The sequence below is a fragment of the Schistocerca gregaria genome, chromosome X (genome assembly GCF_023897955.1).
Source record: "Schistocerca gregaria isolate iqSchGreg1 chromosome X, iqSchGreg1.2, whole genome shotgun sequence".
Taxonomy (NCBI): domain Eukaryota; kingdom Metazoa; phylum Arthropoda; class Insecta; order Orthoptera; family Acrididae; genus Schistocerca; species Schistocerca gregaria.
Genome location: NC_064931.1, coordinates 551,413,786 through 551,439,796, shown reverse-complemented (window position 1 = coordinate 551,439,796; position 26,011 = coordinate 551,413,786). Strand labels below are relative to the sequence as shown.

The following is a 26,011-nucleotide window of genomic DNA, read 5'->3' as shown; positions in this document are numbered from 1 at the left end:
GCATGCTTTACTTAGGAAGTCTTTGAACCACTCACATATATGAGTACTTGTTCCATATACTGGGACTTCTGCAGCGGGGAAAGATGTCATATGCTTTCCAGAAATATAGGAATAAGGAATCTGCCTGTGCCCTTTATGTATGGTTCACAGGATATTGTGTGAGAAAAGGGCCAGCTGAGTTTTGCATGAGCAATATTTTCTAAATCCCTGCTGATTTGTGGACAGAAGCATTAACGTCTCCATAAAAATTATTACATTCAGACTAAGAGTATATTCAAGAATACTGTAGCGTACCATAGTTTAGCACATGGATTTGTAATTTTCAAGTCCATTCTTTCACCCTTCTTATCTACACGTGTTACCTGTACTTTTTTCCAGTTGCTTGGGACTTTGTGCTGAGTGAGAGATTCACAATAAATGCAAGCTGTGTAAGGGGCCAAAACCAAATTTGGATTCCACCAGGGCCTGGTGACTTTGTGTTTCCAACCCTTTCAGTTGCTTCTCAGTACTAGGGTTGTCTATTTTAATGTCCCCTGTATGGGAGTCTGTGTGATGGTCAAATGCAGTATATCAGTGTTATGACCCTCCTGTATGAATGCTTTCTTTAAACATGAAAATTAAAACTTCAGCTTTCATTTTACTGTCTTCTATTGCAACTTCAGACTGAGTACAAGCCTTCAACCCACTTAGTGATTGGCATAGGCCCAAAATTTCTGTGAGTTATCAGTAAGATCCTTCCTTAAGGTATAATGGAGAAAGTTCTTATATGCCCCATTGATCAATCTTCTTATAGCTGCACGAATTTCTACTATTTCCTGTTGACATTTCCAAATTCTTTTTTGACCTTAGAGTGTAACAACCTCTGCTTCCAAAGCATTTTATGAAATTAGTTATTAAATGTGGTGGGTCTTTTCTGTCCTTAATTCACTCACTCAGCACATACTTTTTCAGAGCACAATTCACATTTTTTCCATAACTCCTCTTCGCCAATCATATCAGAACTTCCTAGCCTTCTTGATGGGATTATTAACTCAAGTAACCATCAGCACTATGATGACATCATAATCACAAATCCCTGTCTCTGTACTGGCATTGTCAATAATGTCAGGACTGTTTGTAACTACAATGTCTAAAATATTTTGGTTTCATGTGGCTTGTCAAACTGGCTGCTCAAGACAGTTTGGAGAACATGTCAGAACTACTTCGCAAGACTGACTGTCTTTACTGCTAGCAATGACTCCATAAATGTCCCAGTCAATAGTCACTAAGTTAAAGTTGATTCCAACTAAAATTACATGATTAGCAATTTCCATGCTTCTGATTTTAGACAGTCTGTTACTCATTTTACAACCTTTATATCAGAATCTGGAGGCCAGCAAAAATATCTGTTGATTAACATTTGTTCGACTTGTCTTATTACTTGTATCCAGATAACTTCACAGTTAGGCTCAATTTCCCATTAATAGAGACAACATTTTTGACTTTTTCATATGCCTTCCATGTCTTGTTAAATATTATCCAGCTTTCTACTTCTCATGTCATCTAGCTCTCAGTTCTAAGAATAATCTGAGTGTAACACCTTTCCTGGTGGGCAATAAATTCAGGGATTTCTTTAGTATTGAATGACTGTGGCTTAAAAACCTGAGTGACATGAATTATCAGCTTCTGAAACACATATTGGCTGTATATAATATGCAAAACAATTAAAGGGTATCTTATTTGAAAAACCCTTATTTTACCCCATGGGGGTGCATATATGTGAAATATGTGTATAGCCTTCATCTGTAAGGTACAGAGGCATGGTGCCTTAAAGACATCACCCTTAGGCTTGTCGGCACTTTGAACAGCAAGGTGTTGACACGTGAAGAAAAGGCCTCCGTTCAGAAGTTCACATGAAGTATAAAGTGGGTTAATGATGTAGCAATGTCACTAAATTTTACCACAACTCTGCCCAGTGCCACTGTGGATGTGTCACTCAACGGAAAGGTTGTCACAACTCTCTTTCCCACACATCAGCCATTCTCTTGGCACCTTTGTGAAGGAGGTGAGAACAGTAATGCCCAGCATTGAACTCATGTGGTTTTCTTATGGTTGGTGAGGAAAACATTTCAGACACACTGCACCTCCGAATTGACAAGAAAAGGCCTCAAGGCAGTGGCATGAAAGGCTTCAGTGAAACCACTGCTTCCCATGGGGTGTTCATTTACACACATTTCATGGTCAAAAATTACAATTTGCAGTGTGATGTGCAACAAAATGATGTTTTTGACAATTTTTAACACTGCTGACATTCCCCAGATGATCCAACCCTTCTCCAAGGACATCATGGGCCTGCAACACCATTGAACATTATCTGGCTCCTTTGGACTGTAGCACAACAAAATTTTGTGCTCTGGTATACATGGTGGAACCACTAGGAAGTTTTCAATATCAGTCAAAGAAATTTGAACACTATTTGAAGCAGAAATTGTTGTTTATGCTGTTTCAGCTATCGTATTTCATGCACCCCCCCCCCCCCCCCCCCCCCCCGTGCTGCTATGAGGAAGGGGGATGTTTGGAGAAGCAACATTGACATATGTGTGAAAAAAATGGCAGTGGATCCCTCTAAGATCTCCCCTGTTTGGAAACATCTTTGGTGCTACCCGTACACTTGTATTGAGCATTTTAAAAATGTACCTGCACAGAGACAACCCATGATGGAGTCCTAGGTGTGAGCAGGTAGGCAACCCCTTTGACACCCCCTAGATTCTGGATGCCCACAAGAAGGCACTAGAGCAGCAAGAGCATAGCACCACTTAGTTGAAGGGTGTGAAAAGAGCTGCCTGCCTGCAGGCAGTTAGGAATCCTTTAAGAGTTGTCTGTGACCAAGTACATTTTTAAAGTGGTTAATAAAGCTGTGTGGGTGGGAATAAGGGTGTTTCTGAACTGGGGGTCTTACAGGAACACATTGGACCGTTTTGCATTTTATTCATGCACATTTAAAGGATCAGGCCACAGGAGGGCTTAAAACATGATGTCTGAAAAAGCATAAACCCACTTAGCTGCTTTGGATTGTGTTCAAATTTCATTGAATCATTTTGACCAGTCCCTAGTGGCTGCACCCTGCATACCAGTGAACAAAATTATAGTCATGCTACAATTCAAAGTGTTGTTGTTGTTGTTGTCGTGGTCTTCAGTCCTGAGACTGGTTTGATGCAGCTCTCCATGCTACTCTATCCTGTGCAAGCTTCTTCATCTCCCAGTACATACTGCGACCTACATCCTTCTGAATCTGCTTAGTGTATTCATCTCTTGGTCTCCCTCTACGATTTTTACCCTCCACACTGCCCTCCAATACTAAATTGGTGATCCCTTGATGCCTCAGAACATGTCCTACCAACTGATCCCTTCTTCTGGTCAAGTTGTGCCACAAACTTCTCTTCTCCCCAATCCTATTCAATACAAAGTGGTCAGATCATTTTCAATTGGGTTCCTGTCCCACGATGTCCTTAGAGAATGATTGAATTGTCTGGGGGATGTTGGCAGTGTCAAAGGTTAGCAAGAAAATTGTTTTCTTGAACATCACAAACTGTCATTTTTGATTATGAAATGTGTGTAATACATGCACCAAGAGAAATGATGGTTTCATTGGTGCCCTTTATGTTACCTTCTGAGGCCCTTTCTTGTCAGTTCTGAGTGGTGGTGCATCTGAAATGGTTTTCTTGGCCAATTAAGAGAGCTGCATGATTTCAGTGCTAGATGATGGTGGTCTGATCTCTATTGCAGAGGTGTCAAAGGAAGGGATGAGATGTGGGTAAGAGTGGAGAGTGACAACCTTCCCATTGTGTGACACATCCATGGTGGCATTGGGCAAAATTGTGGTGAGATTTGTCACCAGTGTGACATCATTAACCGACACCATGCTGTCTGAAGCATTGCTTAGCCTGAGGGTGATATCTCGGGATGCCATGCTCTTACACCATAACAATGGCAGATTGTAGGCATTTTGAGCTAAATTTCAAACTTCTGTGTCACAATGGAGAAAAATGGTGGGTTTTCAGATAAGTGTTCCTTATTTGCTTTGTGCAGTTTAGTATTTGTCATGAACTAAGTTTTGAAACCATACTGCCTGAATCATCACCTGCTGCTTTCCTAGCATTCTGGCCCACTGGCCACTGTAGTGGGACGTACTTTGTGTTCAACTGTATTGTTTCTTTTTGTTTATGGTACTGTCTGACGATTCCAGTAATTGTTGTCAATGAGTTACAACAAGCTCCCCATGAGTTCTGTGAAAGAGCAGACCAGTTCTTGGAATTAAAAGATAAACAATTTAAGCTAAAGTTTCAATTAGACAAAAAACTATGCAATAATATGAATAAACACTGTGAGAATGTTTTCTAAAACTAACCAAAGGAACTTGCCACAGACTACAGTGTGTATGCTACTATTAATACTAAGCATTTTATGCTGCAGGATACTGGCCCAAGACAGATTCCAGCAATAAATCTTTTTCAACTGCGGAGAATTTTGAAGAATGATCCTTCCTGAGAATATTTTCCCGTATCTTTACAACATGAAACTATCAAAAACAACTAATGTGTATCTATGATATATGATCAATATCTATAATGAAAGTATGATAATTGTGTTGGGAACTGCTTTTAGTGGTGTTACCAAGTGTATCTCATGTTAATTTTGATCAATACTGAACCTTGTTTCTTCATCCAAGATTAGTTTTACATGACACAGAAAATTCATGATCTAGCTTCATTTTCTGAATTAAGGCAAAATTGATCTCCAGTCAGTGAAGTTTATAAAACTGGCCATTAATGAGTGAAATATTTAGATGCCATTATGTCCTAGAAACCTGATAAATGTACGAAATTACATGATAGCCACTGCCTCTGTCATAAACACTAACATGTTCTGAAGTAGAGTTTTTTATTTTTTATTTTTACTTTACATGTCTAGTTCCATAGGACCAAATTGAGGGGCTTATCTCCATGGTCATGGAATGTGTCAGTGCATGAAATTATAACAGAAAAGTAATAACATATATAATAAAATATTTATGAATCTTAAAAAGTGAAGCTATAAGTACATGTAAACACATTCAACAGTATAACATAGGCATCAGCTTAATTTTACAAGGAACTTCTTGACAAAATAGAGGGAGTGAGCCATGAGAAAACTCTTCAGTTTAGATTTGAAAGCACATGGATTATTAGTAAGGTTTTTTAATTCCTATTGTAGCTTATTGAAAATGGATGCAGTAGAATACTGCATGCCTTTCTGCAAAAAAGACAAGGAAGTGTGATCCAAATGTATATTGGATTGCTGCAAAAGCTGCTAATTATTGGGAATAAACTGACATTATTAATAAGAAATGACAGTAAAGAATATACATGGTGGAGAAAAATTGTGTCATGAAATTTTAACCTGGAATAGCTGATGCCATTAGGAATCAAAATTACTAATGTTTTGTAGGTCGACAAAGCACCATTTTTAAACTATGGAAACTTGGCACCACACACTCTGATTGGCCATGGGATTGCCCTGTTGCCATTTATCAATTGACAGCCAGAACTATGGTTGTTGGTTCACAAATACAAATGTCCCTTTCCCCATCACTGTCCCAATGTAATACGCCTATGTGTCGAATAGGTCTTGCTGTTTGTCTCCACCTCATGTCAGAGGCATTCACACATAAGCTTCGCTTCAGAGCACACACGCACATCACCTGCGATTTAGTCATACAGTAAGCATGGTGGCACGGTATTCATTTGGAGAACAACAAGGTATGGTTTTTGTCCTTGGACTAGCTGACAGTAATGCACTTTAAGCTTGGCGGTTGTATGGGGAATGATACTCATCAAGATGCCACGCACACCTGAAAACGTTTACAGCAGTTCACTGGTGACTTCGTGAAACAGGCTCGTTAGCAGGATATCATGGTGATGCTGGAAGACCTCGAATATGACGGCATGCTGCATTTGAAGAGACTGTTCTTGAGTGCTTCGAGGAAGCACCTACGACAAGTACTCAAGCGATTGGACACGACATTCGGGTCACTCATCAGTTAGTCTGGGAGGTTTTGAGGAATTATGGCCAGCATCCATTTAGTTCTCACCCTGTCCAAGACCTAATTCCTGTGGCAGACTACGAACACAGGCTAGGGTTTCGCTGGTGGTTTCTGCAACGTGTTGTACGAGATACTGACTACCCCGCCATTGTGTTGTTTACCGATGAGTTTGCCTTCCATCAGGATGGCCTTTACAACACTCTAAATATTCATCACTTAGCAAGGGGAAATCCTCATCTCACATATATCCATGGACACCAGGAAAGATTTTTGTTCAACATTGGGGCAGGGATTGTGGGTGACCATCTGATTAGGCCAGTCCACCTAACTCCTAAACTTACCAGGGCAAATTAACTTCACTTTTTGGAAGAAACTCTACTTGGCCTGCTGGAAGATGTTCCCCTGGATAATTGGCTATGCATGTGGTTGCAGCATGATGGGGCAGCTGCACATAACAGTCTTGTTGTGTGCAGATATTTAAATGAACTCTTCAAAGGCCAGGTAACTGGCAGAGGTGCTCATAGGACATGGCCCCTGCGACCACCGGACCTCATGCCACCAGACTTTTTCCTGTGAGGATTCTTCAATGTTCTTGTTCACCCACCCAAATGTGAAACACCTAGAAACAAAAAGTAATTAATAGATCACATTCAACATGCTGCCAATCACATCAGGGCAATGCCAGGAATCTTTGAAAGAGTTTGGCAAAACACCATTCGATGTTACCAAGCTTTTGTCATGTCAGAGAGTCACCAGTTTGAGCAACTGCTTTAAGTAAACAATGTCCTATTTACAAAAAAGGCCCTTTGTAAAAGACTTTCTGTATGTGGACTAACAGCTGTTGATGGGTTTGTTCCCGGCACGTCTTATCATGAAACTACAATGGATGTGTCAGGACAATGACGGATTTGCCTCAGGCCCCAGAGAGGAAGTTTGGCACACTACCACCAAGTGTGTTGATGTTTTGGATACATTGTGATCTCTGGCAGGCAAAACATTCATGGTTATGCATTGTCCAGAGCATCCAGCAACAGGGCAATCCTGTGCCCAATTGGAGCATGTGGCACCAAGTTCCTGTAGTTTAAAAATTGTGCGTTATGGACCTACACAACATTGGTAATTTGATTCCTACTGACATAAGCTATTCATGGTTAAAATTTCATGACACAATTTTTCTCCACCCTGTATATATTGAGAGGCCAGTGTCAGAATAGCCAGACTAATGAACAGGGGTCGACAAGAGATGCACGAACTTACACCACTTATTGCCCAAACCACCCATTTCTGAGCCAGAAGTACCCTTTGAGAATGAGAAGAGTTATACCAAAATATAATACCGTATGTCATAAGTGAATGAAAATAAGCAAAGTAGACTACTTGTTGTGTGTAAACTGTCACTTACTTCAGATACTGTTGTAATAGTAAAAATACCCGCATTAAGTCTTTGAACAAAATCATGAACATAGTCTTTCCATGACATTTTACTATGTATCTGAAAGCCTAGAAATTTCAACCATTCAGTCTTACTAACCATATTCTGACTCTGTGTAGCTAAACTATGCTTGGAGATGAGGAAAATAGAAGCCACTACCATCATAATGTTGATCTGTTGTAACTGTCCCATCAATAGATATCTTCATATCATCTGGTCACTGCATTACAGTGTGAGCAATCAAAAGAATGTGACCATTTTGTGATGACATGTGTGTCCCACTCATTATGTACCAACATGTGCAGAATATTTATCACTTGCTCCACTCTTGGAAGAATATGTTCAATGTAGACATCTTAATCAACCATGGATTGTGTATCCAAGATTGTGCTCTATCACTGATTATTTCATTGTTGATGGGACATTAAACTCTGATATTCCTTCCTTCCATGGGTCGTGAGTTAATCCCATGAAATATGCAGTCAAGTTAACTGATATAATACCATATGTCATAAGTAATTCATCCATGGAAGATGTTGTGTACATTTGCAGGGAAATACCATTATGAAGTTGTATGAAACATTCTCAGACTTCTTGCTACATCAGTTTATGGTAATACCTCAAGCTTTCGATGATTACCTTCATTGTCTTCATCAGAAGCAACTGAGTTGATGTGGTAAGAAGGCCGAGAATGTTTTGCACAACAGTGCCATCACAAAAGACTTCATTCTCACCACTATGAAGTATTTGGTAGGTGACATTTCTATCCAATATTTTTATGAGACAATCATCCAGTGTTGTGACAGCACAATCTACTTTATTGAGGAAAGTGGCCATTAAGTAGATGCATAAATAGTCTGCATGTTGTAATATATTAACAGTTCAGGGCACACGTTTTGATATCAGCAATACATGTGATATGCAGTACTGAGCTGAAGACTATCCCTTGAGGCAAGCCTCATGGTATTCTGCATTGGCCCACATCTTGTGTGCAACCAAATCTGTGCCCATGAAGTTAGAAGTAGCATATATACCTGTCATGAACGTATCCAGAATTCTGAGTTCAAAGCTTATCTCCTAGTCATGGAATCTGAATGATATCATACACAGCTATGATATTAGAGAAGACTATGATAAGGAAAATTCCCTAGACAAATGTGGCTAAGATTTTACTCATAAATCATTGTCATAAATCCTGATTCCCCCTCTGAAGCAATTACGAGTCCAGTATTGTAAGTTTTTTTGTTCCAGCCATCATTTCAGTCATATTTTCACAATCCTTTCTAGAGTTTTACTGATGTGGGAACAAAGAAAAATGGACTTATAAAACACAGAATGACTAGGTTCTTTTCCCTCCTTTGATATGGGTATACCCATATTTTTGGGAGAGATTCTGTAGGCCAAGGTTCACTGAGGATGCATAGCAGATGTAATGCTTCTGATAGCAAATATGTGAGCATCATGTGACAAATATTGGCAAGCCTAATGGTGGTGTTAGAGGTTTTCTTGCATGACAGATGAAGTACCTTAATTATAATCATAGTGAGAGGAAATGAAATTTCATGTGTATTAACAGATGATGGGGTGATTAAGTTTGTAGAGAATTTTATCCAGCTCACAACTGTATCTACAATTTCATGAGCATATTTTGTAATTATAAATCTATCTGCTTCTTGGCATATGTTTATTATTTGAACACTGTGCTTTAGTGAGACACACATGAATTTCCAGTCATCTCTTTTGTACAGTTTCAAGAATTACTTGTCTCATATTTGCATTTTAGACAACTTTCTTTGGCAGGCAGCTTTCTAATCTTATTAAAATCATAATCCAAGAACAATTTGTCATTTCACCATATCATTGGCTGGTTGTTGCAAACAGAGTAAATAGTTTTCCTGGCAATGTTTCTAGAAGATCCTACTACAATACATCCAGGAAACAGTCATATGTAATGTCTCAAATGAGATGGGAAGAGAACTGGTCATGTCCTCATTTTTTGTAAGACAAATAACCCTTCTTGTTAGTTCAGTCACAGTTTCATTTAACTGATCGAACTGTTTGGAGTTGAGAAGCCATGTTTTCTGCCAAAGTGATAAAAATGGGATGCTCAACCAATCTAATGTGATATTTCAAGGTTGTCACAGCCACATAAATTGAGAGAGGTAAGCGGTAACAATGGTATCTGTTCAATAAGAAGAAGATGCCATTGTGGTGGAAGGATATTGAATATTACAACGTTTTGATCTTCTATTAGTGAGTTTCTGCACCATTTTGGTTTGCTGGATTTCAGTCTCTTGTTCTAATGTAATTTATAAGATTGCTAAAAAGTTAGTAATGTGGCCACATGTGGGAGAAAATTTTCTAACATCAGTAATTTTATATGACTGTTCTCAGTGAGTAGTTAAATCACACACTTATAAATGAATCATTTAGTAGTTTTACACATGATGGCTATAGCATTATACAGGGTACCATTAATTGTAGAAATGCAATAGTTCAATGGATATATTGGGTGATACCATCCTTCCCATTAACCCAGTCATCTTTAATTATTTTGCATCTATCTAATCTGGGAGTGAAGTTTTAATTGTGTTTCTGCAATCATAAAAAATCATCTCATAAATGATATGCATTTCATGGAGTAAGGTTTCACTGCTGAATTTCTTTGACCATACATTCAATTGGAGGACACTGTGGCCCATTCATTGAGTTGAAAGTATTGAGGATTGTTTCTTTAATGAATGGAAGCTGCTTGATATTCTGGTGCTGATCTATATTTGTATGTCATCATTTAAGCTTTAATATTGTCTCTAATGTACTCTGAACTTCTACGATAAGTTGCAGTAGGCTGTGACACCTTCTGTAGGGTCAGAGAATATGTATTTTTCACAGTCATAGATAATGGAATTTATTATGGTCAATATGTTTTGGGGACAGCTGTCAAAATACATTATATGATCTAGTTAGCTGGACACCTATAAGTAGACATTAATGTGGGGAGTATCCACCTTTCACCTTTATGACCACTTGAACTGTGCTGGGTACAATTTCAGTGAGGTCTGAACATCTGTGGAGGAATGGCAGCCTATTATTCCTCAAGAATTGAAACCAGAGAACTATTATTTACATGTTGCACCTGGCATTATCTTCATGATGTTGGATGCTGGTATCTGGAGCAAATTCAACATTCTAACTCATCCTGAAGGTGCTCTAGATTGGGACTTGGGGCATACCAGTCCATTTAAGGAACATAATTGTCCAAAAACTATTGCCTCACAGCTGGTGCTTAATGACAGAGTGCTTAGTCATGTTGATATAAGCAATCATCATCTCCAAACTATCTCTACTCCATGCAGTACACAAACTGTAAAATGTGTTCATATGCTTCCACATTTAGAATTTTCATTATCACAATATGGGGACTAAGACTAAACCACAAGTAACACCCCCATACCATAACAGCACCCCCTCCCTACTTCATTGTTGACATTACACATTATGGCAGGTAATGTTCTGTAGGCATATGCCACATCCAAACTCTTCTGTCAGATTGCCACAGGGTGTAGCATGATCCATCACTCCAAGTTACTCATTTACAAACATCCATTGTTCTGTGGTGTCACTCTTTACTCCATTATTTCAAGTGTCACTTAGCACTGACTGCAGTAGAGCTGCTTGACCAACATATCTCTTTCTTTCAACATCCTGCACACAGTCATTGTACTAGCAAGACTGTTGACAGCATTTTGGAACTCATGAGCAACTCCATCCAATAATTTAATGCAATTTTTTTCAATGACCCTCCCCAATGTTTGGTGGTCCCTCTCCATCAGTCCATGAGTCTGGTGGTCTTGATTTAGTTCTGGTTTCTGCTCCATGTTTCCACTTCACAACTGTGTCACAATCAGTCACTTTGGGTATATTAACAAGGGTTGAAGTGTCACAGATGGATTTGTTACTCAGGTGACATCAAAATACTAGTCCACATTCAAAATCACTAAGTGCTTCTGACTGACCCATTCTGCTGTCACTGCTTCGTTACTGACAGCCCTATTCTCCATACCTTCCTTTATACTGTCCGGTCTGAATCTCATGACATGCAGTGGTCAGTTCTGCATTAGATAGGTGTGTGTCCATACTCTCAGTGGATCATATATTGTGCTGTTGTGGTGTTACTTGATGCTGTTAATGCAGTTATCTAAAACACTAACCAATAACACCTTCAAAGGTGCACCCCCTCCATTAGCTGAAGGCATGGGCAAATATAAACTTTGGTGGTGGTGGTGCCATGAACTATTATTCACATCTTATGTCTGGCATTGCTGTTGTGATTTTGCTGCTGGCTGTAATAGCCAGATTGGGGAAATAGTGTGAAACCCTTGTGACTGTCATGCATATGAATAAGGATCCACTATAGGTAGAGTATACCTAATGATTTTCTGTGAGTAACACTCACTTCCTCAGAAGTGCCCCTTTTATAGATAGTAAATCACTGCTACTACATGTGAATAACAGAAATACAGTATCTTTAGAAACTGATTACTTTTGAATACATCGTGGGAACAGACAGTGATAAGTGTTATTACTAATAGTTACTATTATAATCAGTCTTGATCACAAATTTATTTATTCTGGTAACCAGTTTTGACCATGCCTGTGGTCATCTTCAAGCCTATAAGTCAAATACAAAGTCTGATCAGAGGGCTACATACATTAAAGAAAATTATATAAAATTACAAAGATATAAGGTGATGAATTACCAAAATGCTGTGTGAGCAGGCGCCTCCTTCTGATGGTAAATCACTGTTAGATAGAGCAGTGCACCTCTTACTTATATACTAGAGCCGCTGCCCACTTCTTTCATGTATGTAACCCTCTGATCAAACATTGTATATGACTTATAGGTCTGAAGATGACCACAGGCATGATCAAAACCAGTTACCAGAATAAATAAATTTGTGATCAAAACTGATGGTAATAGTAACTATTTAGAAACTAAGAGGATAACTGTCAGAAGTTGAACATAACAACACATATTTGTGTAGTGCTTCATATCATTTATTATGTAAATGTAACATTTCCAGACAATTCAGTCTTTCAGTAATTCTAAATACAATTTAATATTCATATGTAGATATTTATCAATCAATTTATTAAAAATGTCTTATTTATTGAAAACTTCTTGTTTAAAAGTTAGAAATTAAAAGTTTCACTTCAGGTGGAAAGCAATGCCTAATCTCTGGACTCAGTGGCCAGTGCTTTGATTCTCATGTAGTCTGAAAATGTCTCTCTGATTGACATGAGTAAAATAGCTACTTGATATTGATGTCTTCTACTTTTTCATGAGAAAAATACATGTTATGAGATTTATTGAAATGAGGACTGTGCCTGAATGCTATGGAACATTTCTTAGTTATTACATGTTTGGAACTGAATCCTAAATCAGATACTGGACCTTCATGCAAGGTTACAGTTAAATTTAGATTTATACTGGTCCAAGAGATTCTATGTACTAACTGTATGAATGTCCTTCAGAAAGTAAGTCCACTTTGTATTTTCCATTTAGTCTCCACCATTTCCAGCCTTATCAGTTTAATAAAGCTGGGAAAAATTTGAGAGATTGACATCCAAACTCCAGCTGTACTCCAATCTATTAATTAGGTCTAAGCTACATTTCACTGCTGGGTGAAGACAGAGATAGCTGAAGTTTTATTTTATTGCCTAATTAGTTGTGAGAAAAGAATTTTCAGTATGCTGTTCCATATCTCATGAATTCTGCTTCTACCTTGTGAAAAAAATGACACCTCTTACTTTCAAGCATTGCCATTAAGACTAATCTCTGTTAATAATGTTACATCACATTTTCATGCTAAATAAGTCGCCAATCATCATGTGCTTGAATGGCAGTTTGGCTGAGAAATTTTAAAAGTTTGTTCATAAACAATTCACAGATTCTTTTCATTACAAAGCTGCAAGTAAATGCTATAATTGCATGGAGATTTTCAGTTTTGTCACCTCAGACTTTCATTTTGCTGTAGAAAGCTTCTTAGTAATCATTAAGACAACATGTTACATCAGTTTTTGCTACAACCACAGTCTAACTGAACCTCATGTTTGACTGTGTGCAGGCATGTTCTCGCAACTGAAAAGAAGCTTCACGGATCTCCGCTTGCACAGGTCTTCCAGCCAGAGGCTCCACAACACTGACATTAAGACTGGTAGGCATATAGCCAGCATGAGGCATGCAAGCATGTCTGCTTCACTCATTCACTGTGCAAGCATATTTCTTGTAGAGTACCAGATTTCAGTTTCTAAATTGTTACAGCTATCTACCTTTCAAAATACTTTCTTGTGCAGCAAGAAATTTTTCATTTTAGGCTATACATATATAATTTATATAAATTTTCAGTTTATGTTTAACATGCCATTGTCCTGTTTCTCCTCTGTTGACTCAGTATCATGCTTCATATCGACTTCTGTTCTTGTCTTACTTCAACACGCTATACCAGACAAATAATAAATCATTTCATGTACTAAGTAATCTCTTCCAGTATCTTGTTTTATAAAAACTTTTATTTTCTACATCTTATTTCCTTCTTAAGAGCATGTGGGCAACATCAGGTAGATAAGATGATTTTTGTCTTTCTTTATCATAGCTTTTATGTTTATTTTAAAGGTTTTTTTCTGCTGTCTTTATGTACAATAATATTATAATGCATATTTTAAGCATTGTAGAATAAAAAAAGAGGAGTTCATTTAAAGATATAGCATTGATATCTGACAATTATTTTTAATATTTATTTTAGATGTAATTAATAAGTTTTATGAAATGAAATTCATATACCTCTATAAAATAATGTTTGTCCTTTTTTTTTATAAAAAAAGGTGACTTAATTATGTGGCAAATTGTCTCATAAGAGGATGTAGTAACACATTTAGGTTTTCCTAGAAGGGCTATTTACAAAGTGATGCATAGACTGGAGTAGTGAATGTGAGGTTATCACTTGAAAACTGAATGCAGTTTTAAAAAAGAAAGCAATTCTCACTAATCACATCTGTGGTTTAGATCTTCAAACAGAATGAAGTTATGGTTATGTCAAACAGAATGCCAATGCATTTGAGAAAAAAGATTTCATCATCATGCCTTTGTTATCGCTTAACCATTGGATCACAGCATGGTTGAAATTCTTACTTATTGATATTGGTTAGTGATGAAATTAAATTACTTTTTTTTCATTCAGGGTTAGATTTTTGGCTCTCTGCAGTAACCTGATATAATGGTGCAAAATATAAGTTAATCAGTTACATATCATATCACTTATATTTATACATAACTGTTCTGCTGTCACTCTGTGTTCACTGTGCCACTGTTATGTATAAATATAGCTATTGTGCTGACACTCAGTATTCAGAAAACACACACTATTGTCTTCCATAAAGTTACATATTTGAAATATAGTTTTCAAAGTGCGTATGGATAACAAGCTAATATAGTGGAGATGGTAGACTGAAGCTATTGTTTATGACCATTTAGTATATTTTCCCAATGATACATTTTTTCATTATCAAATGTCCTGATGAGTCTTTGCCTGACTGCTATTGGAAAGCTTTCTTTCTCACTCAGCTGTGCTGTTGCTTGAAATCAGTAGATTTCTCCATTAAAATGCTTTCATGGGTACAATAATGTCTATAAAATCCATAACATATCCCTAGATGTCTATCACTTATTTTATATATTTTATTTATATTTATATTTACTTTATGTAGTTGCTTTTTTGCATCTAGGAGAAAAATCACATGTAGGGGTGTTAAAAAAGTTTGAAATGTGCTTTGGTATCCCCCAAAGAAAAAAAAAGTTAAGGAACATGGCACTAGATCATGGGTGGCATTCTCGTCAGCGAATCACTGCTAGATAAATCTCATCATTCTGCCTTCTGCCATCAATTTCAGCCTCACCACAATGAGAGATGCACTAGTTAGTGTCCATATATTAAGCAAAACTGAAAATATTTGGAGAAAAGCTGAGCAGTCATTGTAACTGTCCATCAAAATCTCCCAAAAAACTGGAATTGTAAGCCTCGTATGGGAAAAGTGTAGGTCACTCTGGACTGCAAAACTGCATATGATTCAGACATAATTAAAGCTAGTACGTTAAACCCATACTGTCACGAATGTGTTAGCACTTTTGTAGTAAGCAGATTGTAGTCTGTTGATGAAGATTTCAGTGTAATGCCACCTAACTATTGTTTGGTCAGTATGACAGATGTGTGGTAGTGTGTGATTCACTCACAGCATTATGGAGATTGGACAGTATATTCTGGAGTCAATAACAGCAAAATCATGGCATGAATAACTGATTGGAGGCATTTACATATAATTTTCCCTCTTTAGTTTATGGGGAAATTCTCATTCCACAATCAACTAGGAATCTGAAAGTTGTGGCTGCTACACTTACATGAATATAAATCAAAGAGATCAGTTTAGAGGCAGTGGGTTCCTGTATTGTGGAGAAATTACAGTGGATTAGTGTATGTCTTCACATCTTTATTTGTGGATTTTAGAGGTGCAGGTGATCCACCATTCTTCTTCTTTACCAGAAGGAGGTGGTTCTCACAAGTGAATATGTATATCATATGGACTCAGCAATGTCTCCAGATCAGAACACTGCTGAGCATGTTTGGGATAACTTTGGGAAGACAAACTACAGTTTGGAAGTGACATTGGCAATGTGTTTGGGATTCCACATTTATCTTTCTAGGAATGGGATCATCTGTTGATTTTTAGATCCTTCTAATAGAGAGCATACAACATTGTTTCCAAGCATGTCATACAGCTATCAGTGTTCATATGCACTAGTCAATGCTTTCTCTTTGTGCAAGGAATTTCCTGATTTTCTCGCTGTTTTTCATGTATATCTTCAGTTTTAAAACTTTTCCAATTATTTTTTGGATACTGGTGTATGTCAAAAGTCTGCTGGCTGAATCTTCTCTTGTTCCATAGCACTTCTGGTAGTCTGTTGGGGCAATTTGCTGACATTTATTCACTATGATTAATTTTTTCTACATTTATTCTTCAAATAAATGAATATAGCCTAACATCAACTATTTCTCTTTGCTGGTGATACCAATATCCTTGCATCAAATACAGATGAATCTCTTCAGTCAGCAATTAATAGGAGTACAACCCAACTAGACTCATGGCTTGCATCAAATAGACTATGCCTAAATGCAAAAAATACACTATACTTGACCTTCCGCACCATTCAGAACAGAACTCCCCTTGTTCCAACATTAATACTAATTGGCAGCAATGTAGAATTTGTCAATGAAACAAAATTCTTGGGGACTGACATCACTGATACATTCACATGGAAAAAAAACACATTGACATGATTAGTCCAGGCTAAGCAAAGTTTGTTTTATGCTCCACTCAGTGAGGGATGAGCTAAATGCCAGCACATTGACATGCATGTATTATGATCTTTTCCATTCAGAACCGGTACTATGCTATGGAATTATTTTTTAGGGGTCACAGTACTGAATCAAGAAAATTATTTATACTGCAAATAAGCAATAATAATAATCCTGTACAAAAAGCAAGGAGATAAATGTAAGCTGTTCTTTAAAAAATTAAACACACTGCCTCTCACTAGCTAATACATATTTGAACTTATCTGTTTTATTAAATAAAACATCATTAGATTGCACAGGAAGCTGGACAGTCATCATCATGATGCAAGGTTAAAAAAAACTCTTAAGACTTGTTCCCCATTCTACTAAACTATATAGCAATAGTATTAAATGCATGGGAATCAAACCGTACAACCATCTCCCGAAAGAAGTACAAAGTTTTCAAGAATGAACAAAATTTAAAGAAAATCCTTAAGTGCACTCCTAGCAAAGCACTGCTTTTACAGACTACAAGACTTTCTTGAATGTGATCTATCATAAATTAAATTATATATTTTTATTATGTTTAAAAAGTAAACTGTTTCATTAGAAGTAACCTAGTGTCCATTAATAAACTTTTGTTTTTTCATTATGACCAACATTATTATTTGAACTTATTCTTACTCTGGTATTATTATGAATACATATATATATCTTCACTGAGATGTACACTACTAGAAACAGTGCTATTTCTATGTATGTTCTCCTATTATTTGTTTGACTTCTGCCATATCATGTTGTACACTTCTGTACACTGAATGACTGAGTGGATCAATAAATATACAAATAAAAACTGTCACATTATATGTTCATCAGTGAAGCAATATCACTCAGATTAAGCATCTTGGAACTCCATAAATTAATACTTACTGCGCAGTATTTACTTAGTCTCCTACCAATCTCTGATTCTTTTAATTTATTTTTTATTTATTTATTTATTTATCCTTTGACAAAGTAATTGTATGGATCAAGGTATATTTTCATTTCATGCACTGACAGGTACATAGTTTTTACTGTCTACTGTTTAACAAAAATATAATTTATTACAAAATTATTCTAGGGCTATTTCATATTAAATTAGATTTTGCACAATTTTTCTTTTGATACATCAGGATAAATCTTTTGATCATGAGTTACAAGGGACTTTCTTGACTTCTGACAGCTAATCACACTTTTCCTTTATCATTGTTTATCTCAATCTCCTAAAAGAATTAGGTTTATTCTGTGGAATAGAGCTTATGTATTTACCTTTGACTGCATGTGCTCCATCACTCTAGGTTTCAGTTTTTCATGTGTCTCCCTCCTATTTGTATTTAAATATAAAATGACAGTTCAGAAGTGTCTCTTCTTTGTAGAAAGTAAACCCTTACACTCTGTTCTCTTTGCATTTTAACTTACTATATCTCTGCAAAGACGCAGGCTGGTGTGGCCGAGTGGTTCTAGGCACTTCAGTCTCGAACCGCGCGACCGCTACAGTCACAGGTTTGAATCCTGCCTCGGGCATGGATGTGTGTGATGTCTTTAGGTTAGTTAGGTTTAAGTAGTTCTAAGTTCTGGGGGACTGATGACCTCAGATGTTAAGTCCCATAGTTGTCAGAGCCATTTGAACCATCTGCAAAGACAATGTCAGATTAACCACTTCTTGAAAATATAAAATTAGTTAGTGTAGTCCACAACTGAAACCCTAATTTAGTTGCTGTGCCTTTTGTTTCTTTACCAGCATCATGCCTTGGAAACCTTCTTTTCCTATAATATACCTGATTCTGTTATTAAATATAATAGTACTATAGTTATTGGTACAGAACTCAATTTCATCTGTCTGTTAGCTACTTCTGCCCTTTTTCGTATTATATACATTTACAAATAAATCTTTTTCTTCAAATTCATGCAGTTCATTCTACCTCAGATAATAATGCTTTCTCTACACATTCCCTCTAAATTTGATCAGAAAATTCGTTGGTTTTGAAACACATTTTGATTATTCAAACAAATTTTGGTCTTGCCGCCAATCGTCGTTGTGTACCATGATATTCCAGCTGGGCACCTGCCAGTCATTCTAAGATGAGCCATCAAAGACTGACGAAGACATCCTCCATTCTGCAGCATACAGTGCACTTTGAGTAATCTTCACATGCATGATGTTGGCAGATGAACCACACTACCCGGTGGTAGTGCCCTTGCTTGTGGAACTGCAGAACTCAGTTGTCCTCTGCATTAGCACTCACTGTGGCCATCAGTGCATTCTGTCATCTTCAATTAAAGCAAATCATCAAGATGATAACATCCTACACACTGTCTAACTGGTAGTCCCTACCACAGATCATCAGATTTTCTGCCAGACATATTTCCACAGGTTCTTTAATAATTGCATCCCAAAAATATGTTGCTGTGGTCAAAATCATTATTTTATCATATTTCTTTGAATTTCCAGTGGGAAGACAATTTTCAGCAACAGCGGACTTGCAGTGTTGCAGTGTTGATGTTCTACATCTACATCTACATCTACACTCCACAAGCCACCCAACGGTGTGTGGCAGAGGCACTTTACATGCCATTGTCATTACATCCCTTTTCTGTTCCAGTCGCGTATGGTTCACGGGAAGAACGACTGTCTGAAAGCCTCTGTGCGTGCTCGAATCTCTCTAATTTTACATTCGTATTCTCCTCGGGAGGTATAAGTAGGGGGAAGCAATATATTCGATACCTCATCCAGAAACGCACCCTCTCGAAACCTGGCGAGCAAGCTACACCGCGATGCAGAGCACTTCTCTTGCAGAGTCTGCCACTTGAGTTTGCTAAACATCTCCGTAACGCTATCACGGTTACCAAATAACCCTGTGACGAAACGCGCCACTCTTCTTTGGATCTTCTCTATCTTCTCAGTGAACTCAATCTGGTATGGATCCTAAACTGATGAGCAATACTCAAGTATAGGTCGAATGAGTGTTTTGTAAGCCACCTCCTTTGTTGATGGACTACATTTTCTAAGGACTCTCCCAATGAATCTCAACCTGGTACCTTCCTTACCCAACAATTAATTTTATATGATTATTCCACTTCAAATCGTTCTGCACACATACTCCCAGATATTTAACAGAAGTAACTGCTACCAGTGTTTGTTCCACTATCATATAATCATACAATAAAGGATCCTTCTTTCTATGTATTCGCATTACATTACATTTGTCTATGTTAAGGGTCAGTGGCCACTCCCTGCACCAAGTGCCAATCCGCTGCAGATGTTCCTCCATTTTGCTACAATTTTCTAATGCTGCAACTTCTCTGTATACTACAGCATCATCCGCGAAAAGCCGCACGGAACTTCTGACACCATCTACTAGGTTATTTATATATATTGTGAAAAGCAATGGTCCCATAACACTCTCCTGTGGCATGCCAGAGGTTACTTTAATGTCTGTAGACATCTCTCCATTGATAACAACATGCTGTGTTCTGTTTGCTAAAAACTCTTCAATCCAGCCACACAGCTGGTCTGATATTCCATAGGCTCTTACTTTGTTTATCAGGCGATAGTGCGAAACTGTATCAAATGCCTTCCGGAAGTCAAGGAAAATAGCATCTACCTGGGAGCCTGTATCTAATATTTTCTGGGTGCCATGAACAAATAAATCAAGTTGGGTTTCACACAATCGCTGTTTCCAGAATCCATTTTGATTCCTACAGAGTAGATTCTGGGTTTCCAAAAATGACATTATACGCAAGCAAAAAATATGTTCTAAAATTCTACAACAGATCAACGCCAGAGATATAGGTCTATAGTTTGGCACATCTGCTCGACGACCCTTCTTGAAGACTGGGACTACCTGTGCTCTTTTTCAATCATTTGGAACCTTCCGTTTCTCTAGAGACTTGCGGTACACGGCTGTTAGAAGGGGGTAAGTTCTTTCACGTACTTTGTGTAGAATCGAATTGGTATTCCATCAGGTCCAGTGGACTTTCCTCTGTTGAGTGATTTCAGTTGCTTTTCTATTCCTTGGACACTTATTTTGATGTCAGCTATTTTTTCGTTTGTGCGAGGATTTAGAGAAGGAACTGCAGTGCAGTATTCCTCTGTGAAACAGCTTCAGAAAAAACTGTTTAGTATTTCAGCTTTACGCGTGTCATCCTCTGTTTCAATGCCATCATCATCCCTGAGTGTCTGGATATGCTGTTTCAAGCCTCTTACTGATTTAACATAAGACCAGAACTTCCTAGGATTTTCTGTCAAGTCGGTACATAGAATTTTACTTTCGAATTCACTGAACGCTTCATGGATAGCCCTCCGTATGCTAACTTTGACATCATTTAGCTTGTGTTTGTCTGAGAGGTATTGGCTGCTTTTACACTTGGAGTGAAGCTCTCTTTGCTTTCACTGTAGTTTCCTAACTTTGTTGTTGAACCACGGTGGGTTTTTCGCGTCCCTCACAGTTTTACTTGGCACGTACCTGTCTAAAGCACATTTTTCGATTGCCTTGAACTTTTTCCATAAACACTCAACATTGTCAGTGTCAGAACAGAAATTTTCATTTTGATCTGTTAAGTAGTCTGAAATCTGCCTTCTATTACTGTTGCTAAACAGATAAACCTTCCTCCCTTTTTTTATATTCCTATTAACGTCCATATTCACAGATGCTGCAATGGCCTTATGATCACTGATTCCCTGTTCTGCACTTACAGAGTTGAAAAGTTTGGGTCTGTTTGTTATCAGTAGGTCCAAGACGTTATCTCCACGGGTCAGTTCTCTGTTTAATTGCTCGAGGTAATTTTCGGATAGTGCACTCAGTATAATTTCACTCGATGTTCTGTCCATGCCACCTGTCCTAAACATCTGACTGTCACAGTCTATATCTGGTAAACTGAAACCTCCACCTAAGACTATAACATGCTGAGAAAGTTTATGTGAAATGTATTCCAAATTTTCTCTCAGTTGTTCTGCCACTAACGCTGTTGAGTTGGGAGGTCGGTAAAAGGAGCCAACTATTAACCTAGCTCGGTTGTTGAGTGTAACCTCCACCCATAATTATTCACGGGAACTATCCACTTCTACTTCACTACAGGATAAACTACTACTAACAGCGACAAACACGCATGCAATCTATCTTTTCTAAACACCATCTGTGCCTTTGTAAAAATTTCAGCAGAATTTATCTCTGGCTTCAGCCAGCTTTCTGTACCTATAACAATTTCAGCTTCGGTGCTTTCTATCAGCACTTGAAGTTCCAGTACTTTACCAATGCAGCTGCGACAGTTTACAATTACAATACCGAATGCTGCTTGGCCCCCGCATGTCCTGACTTTGCCTCACACCCTTTGAGGCTGCTGCCCTTTCTGTACTTGCCCAAGGCCATCTAACTGTTCAGTGTAGCATCCTTTTGTAGTATGTAAGCCACATCTCATTGGCAGGGTATATTGTAAATTCTGGCCTTTTGCAGTAACAAATCATCCTTCACTGAGCCCAGGTCTGTAATCTTAGATGGAGGGTGAAAAATCTCTTTCACATGAAATTTGCTGAAGATTCTTGCTATATAAAACAAAACATTTGCCACAAAACGAAGGAAATCCAAAGGTTCTGCTGTTGTATTCTTCTCTTTATCCACTTACTGGTTCTTGGTTTTAACTGATAGTGCTCTTTTAATCTGCCAGTCAGAATACGCATTATCCCTGAACATTGTCTTTAGGTGGGTGAGCTCTTTAGGCAGATTATCTTTATTTGAAACTGTATGAGCTCTGAGTGCAATGGTTTAAGTATGCTCATAGTTTGCAGTGGATGATGACAACTCAACACTTGTAAATATGAATCAGTACAAGAGGGCTTATGATGAAGCAAATGCTCCAGAGAGCCATCATTCTTCTGCCCAATACATACAAGAAAGGCAGACAATCATCTTCCTCTATTTCCATAGTGAAGTGGATGTTGTTAACTCCACTAATTTATCTTGTCCATGAAGGCCACACTATGAAAGTTTTGTCCACATATCTCCCAAATACAGTCGATTTAGGGATGGCTGATTCAAGTGCTCTTTCCTCAAAATCCTAAATAAAAAGGTTAGCCACCAAAGGAGACAGAGGGCAATGCATGGCAATACTGTCAGTCTGTTCAAAATATTCTTGGTTGAAAATAAAATAAGCTGAGTCAAGAGCATGCTGAAACTTATTAGTAATTATTGACAAAGATTTTCTTCCTTTTGTGGACAACATTTTGTTTAAGATAGCAAGAATCCTCCATAAATTTCAGGTGAAAGTGCTTTTCCACCCATCATCTAAAACTGCACATCTTCTGGGCTCAGAATTTGCAAATTACTGTGCCAATATGGTATGGCTTACATGGGAATGACCATATGCACCATGAAACAACGTTACACTGAACATCAGTGCTGTCATTGACTTTTGAAACCAAGCAAGTCTGCTATTGCTGAACTTTCTATTTCCACAGGAAATTTGATGGAGTATTATAAAATAATGATTTTGACCACAGCAACATCTTTTTGGGGCTCCATTATTAAAGGATTTGTGGAAATACGAATGATGGAAAATCAGATAATCTGTAATAGTGCCTACCAGTGGGGCAGTGTGTGGAACGCTATCATCTCCACAATTTACTCTAAACAGATATGGCAGTGTGTGCCAATGGCCACAATGAGCAATAATGCAGAGGAGAACTGAGTTCCATGGCTCCACCAGTGAACGTGCTACTGCCAGGTAGTATGATCAGCATCTCAACATGATTTTGACACATGCGGGGAATACTGACAGTGTACTATATATAAATTTTTGCTGGCTTACCTGGGGATGACTGGCAGGTGCCCAGTTGTAATGTTGTGGGATGTATTTAATGACAATTGGCTGAAAGCCTGAAATTTGTTTGAACATTCAGTCTGGAGGGAAAATTTTAAAATTCACATGTTTTGATTAATCCAAATTTTGTTTATAATAATGCTCCTTAGCAGTTTTCTTCTTTCATGAGCAATGGTATAAAATTTTAAGGAAAGAAGATTAAGAGTTAAAAATCTTTTTGATGACGAGGTTACTAAAGTTGACAAAATTTCAATATGCCATGCTAGGAATTATGAGGGTCATACTGAATGTCCTGGTTTGACATAATTATTCCAAATTTAACTTCATTCATGTGCAACACATCCATTAGCATCACAAACAGTATGGACACTGATTCCATTCAATTTGTTTCTTTTCATAATATTTCTTCTTCTCATAATAGAACTCAAACCAAGGATTTTGCTGCATACTACAATAAATGAAATATAATTTCTTTTATATCATTTAATGTAAGACTTCTGTAATTCATTTTCCATATTCCATTCCATTTGTTCCAAAAATTAGAAACATAAGTTTTCATCAACACTATTTTCTATCTTTCTATTTTCAGAGTGTCTCCAGATCATACTTATATTGTTCTTGTGACTCAGATCCCACAGAAGACATACTACACACTAACTTTGAAATATTCAATTATTTTCCTTTTCTGTTTGAACAAAGTGTGCTTTTAGTACAAAATTGTCATAAGCATAGAACAGTAAAGATTTTTCTTAGTACTTGTTACTAAAATCAAATTCTTAGGTATTGGTCACAATAAAGTTTGTCTGTATCACTAATCTTATTACTTCATAGGTGTTTTTTTTTCCCTTCACACAATTTCTGGACTAGCAGATCCTGTAGACAGAATTTTCTTTCTGCCTGTGTGCCGTTTATAATAAAAGAAACTTACTGAAATATGAAAACACTGTATTTCTTCTATAAAACTTTATACAGCTGAGGTTCTTCACCACAGCACAGTCACAAAGCAGCAATTGAAAATACTGTTATTATCTCTCTAAGTTGGATTTTACATTCATGTACACAAAAATGACATTGATCACATTATATTACAGTGATCACATTATATTCTGCAAAAAATTAATACAAAGTCTCTTAAAATATAACACTGTAATTTGTTATGTATTTATGCTCTTTTGAGCCTTATTTGTAATCTTTTACTTCATACTTCACATGTGTACTTTTTGGGTAAATTACTTATAGATTCCTGCTCCTATTCCAATAGAGGTAGCCCATCTCCTTTAGTACATGGTTTAGTATTTCTGTTGTTTTACTGCTATATTTATTTTGCACTTTCTTGGTCATCTGCTGACATGAACACTGAGTGTATCATTCTTTGCAAGCTTACACAGGCAAATGGTGATAAATGTCTCAGAAAGTACATTACTGAACTGATGTCACTCTCATAAGCCATCTTTATGTACCACAGTGAGCACTGGCAAACATAATTGCTTTTCTTTGAGAATGACAGTTAACACTGCTACTTATTCTTACTTTTCCTTGGTCAATAAATGGCATGGGCTTCATCCTGTTCACCATGAGGAGATTTATTCTTTAGATGGATAAAAGGAAATTGTGCTGTATTTCCCTCTCTATTATTGAAAACAGTTTGAAGGTACCAACAAAAGAACTGCTATATTTACTCTTACATACAAGGGGTTGTCATAAAGCTGTAATAATGGCATAGATAAAATCAAGCTATGAATATGAAACTTCGCTAGTCGTTCCCTATATGTTCACCCATCAGTGAGACATGCTTTCCAATCTTGGGTCACATGATGAAGAACCTTGTTGTAGATATTTGCACTTTGACTGTTCAGGAAAAGTTCCACTTCAACAATCACCTCCTCGCTATTTTGGAAATTGCTGCCATGTAATGGTTTATTCACCTGAGAAAAAAGGAAGAAGTCACAGGCCAACAAGTCGCAAGAGCATAGGAAGTAAAAAAACTTAATATCCCAAAGAAGCAGCACATGTGGCTGTGTTCTGTACTGAATGTGGTCATGTGATGTCAGAGAACAAAAACACTCCATTGGCTCAGCTTTTTCAGATGCTTCTTGATGGCCTTCCTTAATCTTATCACAAGATTTTAGTAGTATGCTTCTGTAATGGTTCACCCCTAATGACTATAATCTGTGGTATTCACATTCGACATCAGCTTGCCCAATGGTGGTTGAATGTTTGCCTTTTTTGTGATACTGAATCCACATTTTTCAACTGTTTGCTTTTCTACATTGT

The 26,011-nt window shown here is 37.4% G+C and overlaps 1 protein-coding gene across 2 annotated transcripts in view; it reads left to right on the top strand.

Annotated features, from left to right (window-relative positions):
* The window catches only part of LOC126297448 (potassium voltage-gated channel subfamily H member 6), a 2,320,485-nt gene that overhangs the window by 2,193,972 nt on the left and 100,502 nt on the right, over positions 1 to 26,011 (top strand). The window contains exon 21 of one of the 2 annotated variants that reach the window (XM_049988300.1): positions 13,622 to 13,711. The exons of the other annotated variant lie outside the window; for it this stretch is intronic. Within the exon in view, the coding sequence (XP_049844257.1) occupies positions 13,622 to 13,711 (90 nt within the window). The remainder of the gene's footprint in view (positions 1 to 13,621; positions 13,712 to 26,011) is intronic. 2 annotated transcript variants of the gene reach the window in all.